This window comes from Carcharhinus amblyrhynchos, chromosome 18 (assembly GCF_965287045.1).
Source record: "Carcharhinus amblyrhynchos chromosome 18, sCarAmb.v2.hapA, whole genome shotgun sequence".
Taxonomy (NCBI): Eukaryota; Metazoa; Chordata; class Chondrichthyes; order Carcharhiniformes; family Carcharhinidae; genus Carcharhinus; species Carcharhinus amblyrhynchos.
This window is the reverse complement of record NC_137341.1, coordinates 9787375-9802236: the sequence shown is the minus strand read 5'-3', so window position 1 is coordinate 9802236 and position 14862 is coordinate 9787375. Positions and strand designations below refer to the sequence as shown.

Genomic DNA, 14862 nt, shown 5'->3' with positions numbered 1-14862 from the left:
TCTGTTGGATTGCCTTTCTTGACACTGTACGTGGGGGATCGTACAAAGACACAACTGGTGGTATTTCTCCAACGCTTTGAGGTGCCTGCTGTTGATTGTCCAAGTCTCTGAAACTGAAGGGGTTATAGGGATCATTACTGCCCGGTAAATCATGACCTTAGCTTTGGGTTCTTTTCTTCAGTTGGCCCAAAACTGAGCTGGCCCATTAGAAGCAATGGTAAATTTTGTTGTCCTTGTCTGTCTTCAAGAGGAGGCTCCCAAGGTTCAAAAAATTGTCCATATTTCCTGGGATCTCAATGTTGATCTTAATCAATGGGGCATGTGGGAGTTGCTTGGAAGACAACTTTACATTTTTGATTTATTATTGTCACATGTATTAGTATACAGTGAAAAGTATTGTTTCTTGCATACTACATAGACAAAGCATACCATACGTAGAGAAGGAAAGGCTGCATGTTGTAGCGTTACAGTCACAGCGTGTAGAGAAAGATCATCTTAATACGAGGTAGGTCCTTGCAAAAATCTGACGGCAGCAGGGAAGAAGCTGTTATTGAGTTGGTTGGTATGTGACCTTAGACTTTTGTATCTTTTTCCTGACAGAGGAAGGTGGAAGAGAATATGTCTGGAGTGCGTGGGGGCCTCGATTATGCTGGCTGCTTTTCCGAAGCAGCTGGAAGTGTAGATAGTGTCGTTGGATGGGAGGCTGGTTGCGTGATGGACTGGGCTTCGTTAACAACCCTTTGTAGTTTCTGTGGTCTTGGACACAGCAGGAGCGATACCAAGTTGTGATACAACCAGAAAGAATGCTCTCTCTCGTGCATTCTGTAAAAGTTGTTTCTAGGTGTTTTCTCATAAGCTTTGGAATAGGGAGGTGACAATGACCTGGAGCTCGGTTTCTGACTGAGCGAACACACAAATATGCTGAAACTCCATTGCTGAGGATGGAGTTGTTTTACACGTTATAATGCTTCTGTTATTACAAAATAGCAGACCCTCAAACTTAACTTGAGCAATTACATGAGCTCTATTTGTTCCATACAGTCAAACCTTGATTTTACAAATTTATAAGAGGGGTTTATATTATCTAGCTAAGAGCGCCTTTATTGATTATGAACCACATTAAAGGAAGGTCAGGGTGAGGTTCACAACCAATAGGTCTATGATCATAATAGAGCCTAATTATGATGAGAGAAAATATACTTCAACTAAATGCTTTTTGTAGTCTTTGTTTTTGAAAACAAATAAACTAAAATGATCTAAACATTAGTAAACAAAAATAAATAGTATTTTGAATTTCTTCGATTGATGCCAGCTGATTATTTTGTTGGAATACCAGAACTGGTAGAAATCAGGAGCAGTACCGATTAATTTGAACTGCAACAATTTTCTTCGCATGATTCTTTGGGCAAACATTTGAGTATCGTTTTACATCTCAAAATTTTCTAGCTTCTCAAAATATGCTAATTTCCCACTTTATGTAAGCCCAACAGTTTCTGTAAATTTTTAGCACCGAGTATTATAAAACTGACACAATAATTAATGTGTTGTAAATTCATTGTTTAGTAATTTTGACTGCTTAAGTACACTGATATTTTCTGTTACAGAAACACTTTCAATGCCCAATGCTGCAACGGTGATGCTGCCATAAAATTCTAAATAATTGAAATATACGATAATTAATTTCTAATATTTACATAGCTAATTACTTTTAAAAATATTATTTAAAAGTGAACTTCCTTAATTCGTCAAATTCTTCATTTGCCTCAGACAATTGGTGGCTGACCTGCTTCCAGGCATCTGACAATGCTTCCCTGAATTAGCCACTAGGGGATGCACAAGACTGCTTAGAATGACACTCCTTTAATGTTCAGTAACATCTATTCTCTTACTTTAAATGCCTTTCTATCTGCATTCTGAATTGACCCGGATGCTGCCCTGATGTAGCCACTGTAGATGCATTTATTGCTAACAAAGGTAGCAGAGCTGCTTTCATACTCTGGTGACTCAACTTATGAGAATTCATGTGGTTTTAAAGAGAAATAAATATAAGATTGCTCTAAAGAGAATATACTTTCAAATATTTTTATTTAGATAGGAGAAGGAAGCATTTTGAATTAGAAGTTTCTCCCTTAATTTTTTTTCCCTCTCTTTTCAGTTAATGTAATTCACAGGAATTTATAATACAGGTGCTGCAGTGCACAGGATGATCAGTGCAGCACAAGGTCTGTTTATCAGACTGGTATGTGTATTGGTGAAATACTAAAATGTAACAAATGAGCAATTTCTTAGAAGAACTTAACAGTGTCAAAGCACTAACAGGGTGCTTCAGCAAAGAAAATTAGAAAACATGTCATATAACTCTAAAGAATAAACCAGTGAATCTTTCAATGCCAATCAACCACTCCAGCTCTATCTTAAATGAAGACTTATATTTCAAATGTTTTCAGAAGATTATTGAAGACAATTGCACATATTGGAAAATAATAAACTGCATTTTGTAATCTGAGTACTATACCTATTTACCTAAACATATTTGCCGGAAGCCCCCAACCTCATCGGCAACTGGGATTCTCCAGGGCTGCTGCAATGAATGGGGTTTTGGCTGAGTGTCAAATTCCCCATTCTTGCTGGCAGCAGGTGGGTACGAACAAGATCGGTGAATCCCACCCATTACATCAGCGTAGAGAATTGTATTAATTAAGTCAGAAAAACTGCCCATTTTTATATGAACTAATTCTGGAGAAACGTTTGAATATATTTCTACATGTTAATTATTAAAGTTTTTTTCAAAATGAGCCTCTGCTAAGTCATTAAATTTATATTACTAAAACAGTACACAATCTGTAGGTTGCAGTCTTTCAACACAAACACATTTATTGTACACTGCCAAGGCAGATAACCAAAATGCACAAAGCACCCTCTTCTCTGACAACATTCCTTAACCCCCTACTCTACCAACGTGAACTGTTGCATTTTCATCATCCATCATGACAGTACTGACAATTTGCTGTGTTACATTGTGGGTCCTTCCTAAGAAAATGGTTTGAGGCTGCCACTACTCATTTAATGTACCCCTCACAAAATAAATAGCAAACAAAGATTTGTGTTAAATGAACTCACAACGTTCTGAAACAGAAGGCATAGAGCCAAACGGACAAAAGTTGTCATTGCACAAGTCCCAAGAATGACAAAGTTAACAGTGGGTGGGTACGAACAAGATCGCTGAATCCTGTATTGGCAGGATGGTTTAGACCAGGATAGAAAGTCATGAAAACAGCACGAGGGGAAATTGTCCATTATGATCAAAGGCCGCAAGGAAGAATAAATATTAGAGCAAACAAGGTGACATCATTTATGCTAAAGAATAAAAATCAGGAGAAAATAGGCAAATTATAAGAATAAAAATGTAGATGGAGCAGCTGGACTTCAACTTCCCAATACAGAAACCCTACCACGAAGCCAGCCCCAAAACAGGCAAAAGGTCATCTGAAAAAATTGGAGGCAGCATAACACATCCTGCCCCTTAAATAATAATTCAAACAAAGACTAGATGTCAATAGATTACCAAAAAATACATAAAATGTATTCTTATTTAGCTTCAGCTGAGTTGCCTACCAGGCCGCAATTTGAAGTTAAAACTACAAGGGGATCATTAAGATGTGATTTAAACAATTTAAACACAGACAAAATGAGGCTAGCAATGTTAGATTTAGCAATGTTTTCCATTAACAGACATCCCAATTAAATGCTACACAAAGATACAAAGCTGTTCAAATGAGACAACTTTTGAATTTAACAAACACAAAGGTCAAGGGCTAATATTCATTTTTATTATATTTTACAAGCTCCTCATAAAGAAAGTTATGTATTTACTACGAAAAACATTCCACCCTAAATAACTGCTACAGAAGTTAGCACTTATACTCAACAAATCTAGAATCAGGCTCCTGAATGGATTCTTAATTTCAGTATCAATTTAGTACTTGTGCATATAATACTGAATCAAGATTTAATTTCACCATCCAGCATTTTACAACTGTACAAATAAATACATGAAATATGCCAATTAACCAATAAGTGATTCTATACAATCGTTTTAAAAAAAAACACAAGCATACTTTACTTTTTCGGTCAGGAAATCCTTTGGCATCAATTTTTCCAATCACGACTCCAGCTATACTCTGAAACGCACAATATAACAATGGGAATAATAAGAGGTGTCCAGTGTATGCTATTAATGTTACCATTATATGGAATAGAGGTGCAGTATGTTGGAAGAATTATGGGTTTCACAGAATCATTACAGTGCAAGATGATAGGATATTCTGTCTATCGTATCTGAACTGGCTCTCCAAATGAGAAATTTACTTGGCGCCATTCTCTCGTAACACTGCAAATGAGAAGTTTACTTGGCGCCATTCTCTCGTAACACTGCAAATGAGAAATTTACTTCGCGCCATTCTCTCGTAACACTGCCCAATCTTCCTTTTCAGGTAAGTCTAATTCCCTTTTGAATGCTTCATCTGAACCTGCTTCCAACACACTGCCTCATAGGCAATGAATGCATTCCAGACCATAATCGTGTCGTTTTTGCATTCTTTACCGATTAATTTAAATCTGTGCCCTTGTTCTATATCCTTCCATGGGTGGGAAAGGTTTTTGCCCACCTCCTCTGTCCAGACCACTCATGATTTTGAATAATCCAACCAAATCTCCCCAGTCTTCTTTTCTCCAAGGTAAACCATTTTGTTTCCATAATAAAATCAAAATATTGTAGATGCTGGAGGTCTGAAATAAAAACAGAAAATGCTGGATAAACTCAACAAGTCTGGCAGCATCTGTGAAGACAGCAACAGAGTTAATGTTTTGAGTCCATATGACTTTTCTATGGAACTGTAAAGTCATATGACTCGAAACATTAACTCTGGGAGGAATTCTCCAGGCCTGCTAACTCCGATTACAAATCGTGATGTCACGGAGAATCCTAAGTTACTGGGAAACCGGGTTTTGTGCCAGGCGCAAACCCACTGCAGCCCTCCCAGCTGGCCCCAATCTGGTTCCTGCTCACCAATACATGTTCAAAACATCACATTTAAATACAATTAGTGGGCTTGCAGCCCAAGACAAAATATCCTGCCATTCAGGCTCCTTCAGGCCATGCACATTGGCAGTGCCAAAAGTGCAAAGTCCCAGGCACTGACAATTGCCTGGTACCTTGGGCCTCATGGGGCTTGTGGAGGTAGGTCTTGTGGCCATTTTCCCCTCTGCAGCGGAAGGGCCCCTTAAGGGTCCTGGGGGTTGGGTAGGCTCAAGCTGGGGGCAAAGAGTAGACCTTGCCATTCTCAGCTGGGATGGGGGTGTCGTAGCTGCCCTCCTATGTGTGGCAGATCTGAAGATTACCCCTGGCATGGTGATTTCAGTAAGAATCTCACAACACCAGGTTAAAGTCCAACAGGTTATTTGGTGACAAAAGCTTTCGGAGTGCTGGTGAGTGGGGAGTTCTGATCACAAACAGGGCATACATATAAATGCATACACTCAGTTTACTGAACACTGATTAGAATGTGAGTCTTTACAGCTAATCAAATCTTAAAGGTGCAGACCATGTGAGTGGAAATAAGCATAGGTTAAAGAGATCTGTATTGTTTCCAGACCCATGAACCCATGTCACACTATCTGTAATCCCCATGACTTGCCTGAGCTTGCAACATCTCACTTACTGTCCTATCTGGAGACAATACACATCTCTTTAACCTATGCTTAATGCTATCTCCACTCACATTGTCTGCACCTTTAAGACTTGATTAGCTGTAAAGACTTGCATTCTAATCAGTATTTTGTAAACTGAGTGTATGGCTTTATATGCCCTGTTTGTGATCAGAACTCCCCACACACCTGACGAAGGGGCAGCGCTCCGAAAGCTAGCGGTGTTTGTTATCAAATAAACCTGTTGGAGTTTAACCTGGTGTTGTGAGACTTCTTAATCTGTTTAACCCAGTCCAATGCCGGCATCTCCACATCATGGTGATTTCAGACAGCCCTGTGATCAATTTCTGCATTCCTATCCGCCAACTGTGCAAATTCTGAGGTGACCAGGTCATTTTAACCTTCATGCCACCCTGTCACCTGGCAGGATCTTGAATCATTGCAGCATTCCATTCTACAGCAGAGATTTACTTTTCTCCCTGTCAAAAGCTGCAGGTGGGATCAGACCCATTTGGAGCCCTCTGATAGAGGTTAATTTCACTGGGGGTGGTGATTCCAGTCTGGCCAGCTGTGCACTCAGCTCCAGTGTATGCACAGAGGTTTGAGTTGAAATTGCTGAGGCTTCCCAGCAAGCAGCAATCGGTGAAACCTTTTCTGTTGCACTTGAAGTCCTTGATCTGTCGTAAGTTCGATATGCAACGCCTCGTGAAAGATTCAGGCGCCAGATCAATGAATTTCTATCATCGAAAAGTCACCTGTATTAACTGCAATTCCCCTTCAGTCACCTGCACCTCAAGTACTCCATTGATCCTGACCATAATTTAGACAGTGTGTAATGCTGACACTGGACTCTCTGAAATCACCATGCCAGGGTGATCTTCAGATCTGATTTGATTTATTATTGTCACGTGTATTAGCATACAGTGAAAAGTATTGTTCATTGTGTGCTTCACAGACAAAGCATACCATTCATAGAGAAGGAAACAAGAGAGTGCAGAATGTGGTGTTACATTCATAGCTAGGATGTAGAGAAAAATCAATTTAGTGTATGGTAGGTCCATTCAAGTCTGATGGCAGCAGGGAAGAAGCTATTTTTGAGTTGGCTGGTATGTGACCTCAGACTTTTGTATCTTTTTCCCGACGGAAGAAGGTGGAAAAGAGTATGTCCAGGGTGCATGGGTCCTTCATTATGCTGGCTGCTTTGCTGAGGCAGCCAGAAGTGTAGACAAAGTCAATGGATGGGAGGCGGATTTGCATGATAGATTGGGTTACATTCATGATTTTTTGTTATTTCTCGCAGTATTGGGCACAGCAGGAGGCAAGCTGTGATGCAACCATAAAGAATGCTTTCTATGGTACATCTGTAAAAGTTGGTGAGAATTGTAGCTGACATGCCAAATTTCTTTAGTCTTCTGAGAAAATAGAGAAAAATAGAGAAGTTGGTGGGCTTTCCTAACTATAGTGCTGGCGGCAGTGGACCTACCTCCTCGAGCCCCCACAGAGTACAAGGTGCCAGGCCAGGGTATCAGTGGTACGGTATCATCCCCTGTTGGGGCAGCCAAGGTGTATGGCCTGAAGGGGCCTGAACGGGGAGAGGGGGGTTGGGGAGTGGAGGAAACATACTGAGTGGGGGGATTTGAGGGGAAAGGTGTCCTGAATGGGGAGGGGCGGCCGAAGTGGTAGGGGGCAGATTGGGAGTCTGCAGGGTAAGAGAAGTTGAGTGGGAGATTTGAGAGGGGAAGGGGGCTGAGTGTGGGTCTGAGGGTGAAGGGGGCCTGAATGGGGGAAGTGGGTGGGTCAAGTCACACTCATGCCAGTGCTATCCATAATGAAGTTACCCATTATCTGTGGCTGAGGGAGGAGACCCCACTTTGACGAGGGGTTGGTGATGCTCCCATGGTCAGTGTGGGGGCCACTTTTCTTTTTTGTTGATGGCGGGCTGCTATCTCTGAGCATGGCAATCAGGTGACATTAAAAATGGTGGCCCTGTCTCAGAATAGTGGGACAGGCCAGCGGGTTGTCTAATTTGAATAAATTAGCATTAGATAGATGCTGCTAACAACAGCAGGAAACCCTCCATGTTCCCCGCTGGAGTGGGCACTTAGTCCCAATTTGGAAGAATCATGGCCTCTGTTTTTCTCTCTCCACAGGTGCTGCCAGATCTACTGAGTTCACCTTTTTTTGTTTTTAGTCATGTTTCCAGTCTGGGTTTACTGACAACATTATGTTTGCAGGATCCAGTAATACAGTCACTCGTGTGCAGAGAGAAAGCAGTTTAAGATATGCAACTGACAATATATCTTGTTTCAGATCCTTGTCTGATTCAAATGCATTAAAACTGAACAGTGGTAAACCCACCTTCAAAAAAACCATTTATAATATTTGGCTTTAATTCTTGGATGTGGTGTTAAGTTAAACTCGTTGTGATCCCTGATCCATTGGATCTCCTGGTTACTTTAATGAACAAGCAGACGTTGCCACCCATTCAACAAATATTTGAAAATAATAATTGAGGAAGCAGAGTTCAGACCACCAGTTCAGGGACAGATGCAGAGACGTCTCTTCTGGCAAGGAGTATGAATCACAACCTAGAGTGTAACTTCAGCTTCGTTAGGTGTGTTTAACTCGAGATACTGTGATGATACTGTGTCTTTAAGAAACATATTTATATCATGTTTCTTGTAAGAGGCAGTGTTTCATTGCAAGGAATCCACTTGGCTGAAAATAACATTCAGCTGCATGCTGAGACTACAGGATAATAACTCAGTTTTGCTAACAATCTGATTGTCTAAAAAGAGTTAATGCATTTGTATTGACTTGGCTTTCCTCCCAGGGTTTCAGAGTAGAGTTTTGATTTTGTTAGATTTGACTGACAAAGTCATGTGTTTAATGGGAGGAGCTAAGCTTCCAGGGAAGACACAGTTTCTCTCATACTTTTTTGAAACAGTGAATTCCCACCCGATTCTGAAAGAAGCAAGACATGTCCTGCTGTCTCTCTCTCGTCTCTGGAGGTTTCTGGGAGCTTCAGGGCTGACAACCTAAGTACAAGCATGCAAGCCTGTGTTTTGCCAACTGATTTTGAAGACGGGTAATTCTGTAAGAGGACTATTGCTTGAATTGGTTCTCATGTTGAGAGGTGTGCAGTCAAGAATTGTATCTTAAGTATCATTCAATTGTTAAATGATAGACTAATCTGATGCAGTGTGACGCCAAAAGTGCAAGTTCAATTTCTGTTATTTATGATGGCCCAGTTTCTCAACTTGTCCCTCACCTGAGGTGTTAGGATCCTCAGGTTGAAATCACCACCAATCAGCTCTCCCCATCAAAGGAGAGAGCAGCCAATGGTTAACTTTACCTATAATTAAACCACGAAATGTGTTTATTTGCATAAGATCTTGGGGGTAATTTTCAAGATGGTTGCAAGTAGAAACTTGTGCTTATGGATCGGCCATATGGCACGCACTTTGTCGAATTTTCCATTCCACTGAAGTCACCGTGTTTCCTGCCAACTTTTTTTCACTAGAAATTCCTGTTGCTACATTTAGGGTGGAAACTTCCGACATAAACCTTTCTAAGCTATAATTACACCATCCTTTTTGAAGGAAAAATTCGAAACCAGTTTCCGCAAAAACGTAAACACAGGAATAAAAACTGAAATATAAAAATAAGGAGAGAATGTATGATTAAAATAAGGGGCATTAAGTTTAAAAAAAATTAAAAATTGGCAAGTCATATTGCAACTTTATAGAATCTTACTTAGGTCGCACTTGGAATATAGAATTCAATTCTGGTCGCCACGCTATCAGAAGGATGTGGGAGCTTTGGAGAGGGTATTCACCAGGATGTTGGCTGTTATGGAGGGCATTAGCTACGAGGAGAGGTTGGAGAAACTTGGTTTGTTCTCACTGGAACAACGGAGGTTGAGGGGCAACCTGATAGACGTTTACAAGATTATGAGAGGCATGAACGGAGTGGATAGTCAGAAACCTTTTCCCCAGGGTGGAAGAGTCAATTACTTGGGGGTACAGGTTTAAGATGCAAGGGGCAAGGTTTAAAGAAGAGACAGAGTTTTATACCGTGAGTAGTGGGTGCCTGGAACCCATTGCTGGGGGAGGTAGAGGAAGTGGATACGGTAGTGACTTTTAAGGGGTGCCTTGACAAATACACAAATAGGATCGGAATAAAGGGGTATGGTCCCCAGAAGAGTAGGGAGTTTTAGTTCAGTTGGGCAGCATGGTCGGTGCAAGCTTGGAGGGCTGAAGGGCCTGTTCCTGTGCTGTAATTTTCTTTGTTCTTTGAGGCTTCATTACAAAAACAAGCCCTGGCCCAACTATCTCTGCCTTTAACCCTGAAGATGTCAGTCTATCTGCAATGCCACACGAAATTTACTTGTGTTTTAATATAAGGCTGAGACAATTCATTCTTTTCTACAGGATGTAATTCTAACCTGCAGACTTATGTGTATATATTCTAGTTGCAATATGGTAGGGCGGGATGGAGAGTGGAACTAGCAGAGATCATCACGTCATGGAGAAAAAAATTGCAGTTTATTTCTTTTCTTCTATTGTTGCTCCCAGCTTGTGATGAGCATTTCACAATACAAGCAATCTAATATTATGACATTCTCCAGCTCCCCCTTGGACTGGAAGCAGGAGCGCAGATAGGAGTAGATTTGGATCAACCTTAAAAAGACTTCAGTGACAAATCATTGCATAACTGATAAATAAATCTCACGTAACAAGTATTTAAGATCTAATTTTGTTTAAAACCCTTTGAATCAAATAGACTTAATATTAATAGACTATTTTGCAATTAGACTTACAGGACGTGCTGAGTTTGGATGAAGATCAGAAATTGGAACCAAATTCTGACTAGAGGAACTGAAAGCCATCATCTCCGTACCCTGTAATTTAAAACAAAAGTTCAGATTTCATACATTTTTAACAAATTTAATACAGCAGATTGAGTATTTCCCATAAGTTTTCACCCATGAAACAATTTCAAATATGGAAGCTCAAATATCATCAGAGTGCCTATCCAATTAATATTTTTTTCTTCCAAAACGATGTAGTTTGATTTAATCATTTCTTCATTGGGAACGTGATGGTAGTGCAGTTTTCTTCTGCTTGTAAAATCCTATTCATAAAAAAAGAAAACTCACCATCCTAAAACAGCCACAGAAACAGATGTTTTCCATCAAATATGTCAAAATGGAAACTACAAAAAAAACCCCAAAAGACACGCTCCTTGAGATGTCACAATTCATCATGCATTCAAGATATGGCAACTATATTGTGGTGAATTATAATCTTCAACATTTTCATCAGGAAAATCTGAGATCGAATGTATCTTTCAAATGATCCTCCTAAACTTTAGGTTGAGAAAGACAGATCGTAAAGATGTTAAATGGGTCTAAAAGATTGATCTATCTCTCCTCAAAGGAAAGGGGCCCCCTGAGGGAATTACTGTCCACCAGATAGCCTTTTTAACAAATTTCAGCCAGTTTGTGATATCCTGAATATTATTAGGAATCAGCAATAGCTCCTTAATAATGAACACCCTGACCCCAACAAAGAAGTCAAATTCATGAATAAGTGAGAAGAATATGTGAGGCAATGGGCAGTAACATCCGAGCTTTAGGGAGTTGCATTTGGGGTATGAGCTAGGGAGGGCTTTTGAATGGCAGTTGCCTGGATGGTGTAAATTTCCCATTGGCAATTGCTCTGCACTGTGAAACATCCAAAAATGTGATTTAAGCTGCAACTTCAGATGATTCTGTGTTACATCAATCGTTACCCAGAAAAAGATAGAATTAAAATCACTTTTAGCTTCTGGGTAACTATTGTACAGACCCACGTTGGCTCATCACAGTACACCCCCATCACTCAGGGCTATCCAACCCTCACTCACCCACGTCAACTCCCTCACAAGAGGTTATTGCAGAAGGTCAGGGGACATGGAGTTGGGGGTAGGGTGTTAGCGTGGATAGAGGATTGGTTGTCAAATAGGAGGCAGAGAGTGGGGGTCAATGGGTGCTATTCGGATTGGCGGATGGTGATTAGTGGAGTGCCCGAGGGGTCGGTGCTGGGGCCTCAGCTATTTACCATTTATATAGATGATCTAGAGGAGGGAACCGAGTGTAGGGTGTCGAAATTTGCTGATGACACCAAGATTGGTGGAACGGCAAATTGTGCGGACGGTGTGGAGAGTCTGCAGAAGGATCTCGATAGGCTGGGCGAATGGGCCAGGAAATGGCAAATGGAATTTAATGTTGGCAAGTGCGAGGTGGTCCACTTTGGTAGGAATAATGGTAGGAAGGATTATTACTTACGTGGTGAAAAACTGCAGCAGGCGACGGTGCAGAGGGACCTCGGGGTCCTTGTGCATGAGTTGCAAAAACCCAGCTTGCAGGTGCAGCAGGTGGTCAGGAAGGCGAATGGGATGCTGGCCTTCATCGCGAGGGGGATTGAATATAAAAGTAGGGAGGTCTTGCTGCAGCTGTATAGGGCATTGGTGAGGCCGCAGCTGGAGTACTGTGTGCAGTTTTGGGCGCCGTACTTACGCAAGGATATTTTGGCCTTGGAGGGAGTGCAGAGGAGGTTTACTAGGCTGATGCCGGAGTTGAGGGGGTTGAGCTATGAGGAGAGGCTGAATAAATTAGGCACGTACTCGTTAGAGTTTAGAAGAATGAGGGGAGATCTCATTGAGACGTATAAGATGATGAATGGGATGGATAGGATAGAGGTGGAGAGACTCTTCCCACTCAGAAAGGATAGTAGGACTAGGGGGCACAGCCTCAAGATAAAGGGGGGGTGGTTTAGAACGGAGTTGAGGAGGAACTTCTTCAGTCAAAGGGTGGTGAATCTCTGGAATTCTCTGCCCGTTGAAGTGGTGGAGGCTACCTCGCTAAATATTTTTAAGATGCGGGTTGATGGGTTTTTGATAAGAGAGGGGATTAAGGATTATGGGGAGAGGGAGAGAATGTGGAACTAAGCTACGACAGATCAGCCATGATCTTATTGAATGGCGGGGCAGGCTCGAAGGGCTAGATGGCCTACTCCTGCTCCTATTTCTTATGTTCTTATCCCCATTCCCACAGAACTACACTCCTCTCCCCCCATGTTCAACTGAGTGGGAACTTCCAACTCCCCAGTCTGCAGGATTCCCTCATAACGCTTCCACCACCAGGCCTGACCACCTACCTTTCTTCCTTACTACTCCCACTGCCCCCCCCCACCCACATCCCCAATTATCCCTCAAAGGTTTGATCTAAACCAACACCTGGCCAATCCCTAGCGCCAGACTTCACCAACACCACCACTTTGAAAATCCAATTTGACCTGACACCGAATCTTCTCCAAGGACTGCCAATCCCCTCACATCCCCTCCCAAAGGCCTAAATTAACTGGACACCTCCCCTCGCCCCGAGATCCAACTTGACTTGACAATGCCCAGATCTGACCCAACCACTCACCTGTTTTGTTTTTGGTCCTGGTACCTTTCAAGATCTGTAAGTACACATGTAGGTACAGGTGGTGGTTAACATTGCATTTGCCCTTTTATTGTTTCAGCAGTCAAATTAACAAGAAAACATGCATCCTGTGATCCCAAAATGCACTGGCTTGTAAAGCATGGAAACACATTCATCCCGCCTTATGGGAATTGTTAGTTCTATAAACATTTTCTGAACTTGGGAAAAAGGGTGGACTACCTCAAAAAAAAAGCACATGGGTTGGCCTTGTTCATGTATGCTAGTGCTCCACCATTCAGGCTTGGTGTTTACTTGTTTCTAAACTGTTCTCTTGGAGTCTCTTACAATGTGTTGGAATACATTATTGTGTGGCTGGTGCTATTCTCCAATCTCATGTTAACCCTTGCACTGCTGAGCGCTGTTACCTTATAATACATGCAGGTAAAACTTTGAAAAAATTTCCTCTCTTCTAACAGATGTAATTTACACTTCATATCATGATGCGTTTTTTTACTTTCTTGGTGTCTGTCATGTTCATACAAACGTACCCATACATTTCACAATTTCAGTTCCACTTGTCGTAACTTCAGCCAAACAGTTGTTTGTTATTTTCTCAGATTCTTTTGCAAAGTTATGAATCTTTTCATTCAGCTTGGCTTTTCCTTCCTCCAGTGCTTTGTGCTTCAGTGTTGAACTTACGTTTTCATATCTCACTCGTGGCTCTTATTTTTCTGCCCACAGCAGAACTTTGGTCTTTGTCCTTTCTTTTAGTTTCACTGTTACCCAGGTCTGTCTCTGGAGAAACGCTGACTTGTTTTCATTCTGCAATTGTTGAAGTGCAAATCAGAAACCCCAAAATATGTTATGAAGCCCAACAAGGCTCCGAAAGGCATTCTATTTTGGCATTAGTGTGAGGATAAGATGTTTCACTCCAGATGTGATTCCATTGACACACTAGGAAGCTTTTGTCAAAACAAACTTTATTTAATAATACTGTAACAATTGAATTAGCGTAACTTTTACCAATTGAAATAGTCAAACATAACAAGTTGCAATTCTTAACTGTTAATCTATCTTTATTAGTTCCAATTCAAGCAATATTCCTCTTATAGACTTAAACTCCTCCGCAAAATCAGTTCGCCAAGTACAAGTAGACAGTTTGTGTACTCGTACTTGGACTGCCAGCGAGCCTCCAGAACGCCTTTGGAGATAAAGACAGAGAGAGAGACAAAGACAGAGACCTATTTTTCCTAGCAGGTTCCAAACAGTAGCTTCCAGAGAGAGAGACAGACCTCTTGTTTCTTTCAGAACCTAGCAGTAACTGCCTGCTTTTCCCTGTAAACTTAGCTCCTCCTCTTAAGCACACGATTCCGTTAATCAACCTAATTAAAACCCTACTCTAAAGCCCCAGGGGAAAAACCTATTAAACAAAAATACATTAACTCAGATTAAAATAAACACATCCCTAAATAAAATCAATTAGCCGGCATTCTCAGCATCTAAACTTCCTGGTTTTGTAGAAAAATCAGCACCAAGTATAACAAAGCTGAATTTTAAACATACATCTCATAAAAAAAGTATGAATACATTTATTAAAATCCAGTATTATTACACACCCCTCATTAAAAAACGAACCAATAATTTGAAAAAGTGGCATAATTTTTCAAAACCTCTAGTTTTCACAC

General features: G+C 41.1%; 1 protein-coding gene across 1 annotated transcript in view; it reads right to left on the bottom strand.

The window, feature by feature from the left end:
* Positions 1–13996, bottom strand: part of meiob (meiosis specific with OB-fold) — a 61525-nt gene extending 47529 nt beyond the window's left edge. The window contains exons 1-3 of the mRNA XM_080206076.1: positions 13877–13996; positions 10529–10609; positions 4124–4181 (exon numbers count right to left, since the gene is read on the bottom strand). Coding sequence (XP_080062202.1) covers positions 4124–4181; positions 10529–10600 — 130 coding nt within the window. The 5' untranslated portion in view covers positions 10601–10609; positions 13877–13996. The remainder of the gene's footprint in view (positions 1–4123; positions 4182–10528; positions 10610–13876) is intronic.
* Positions 13997–14862: the final 866 nt, after the last annotated feature.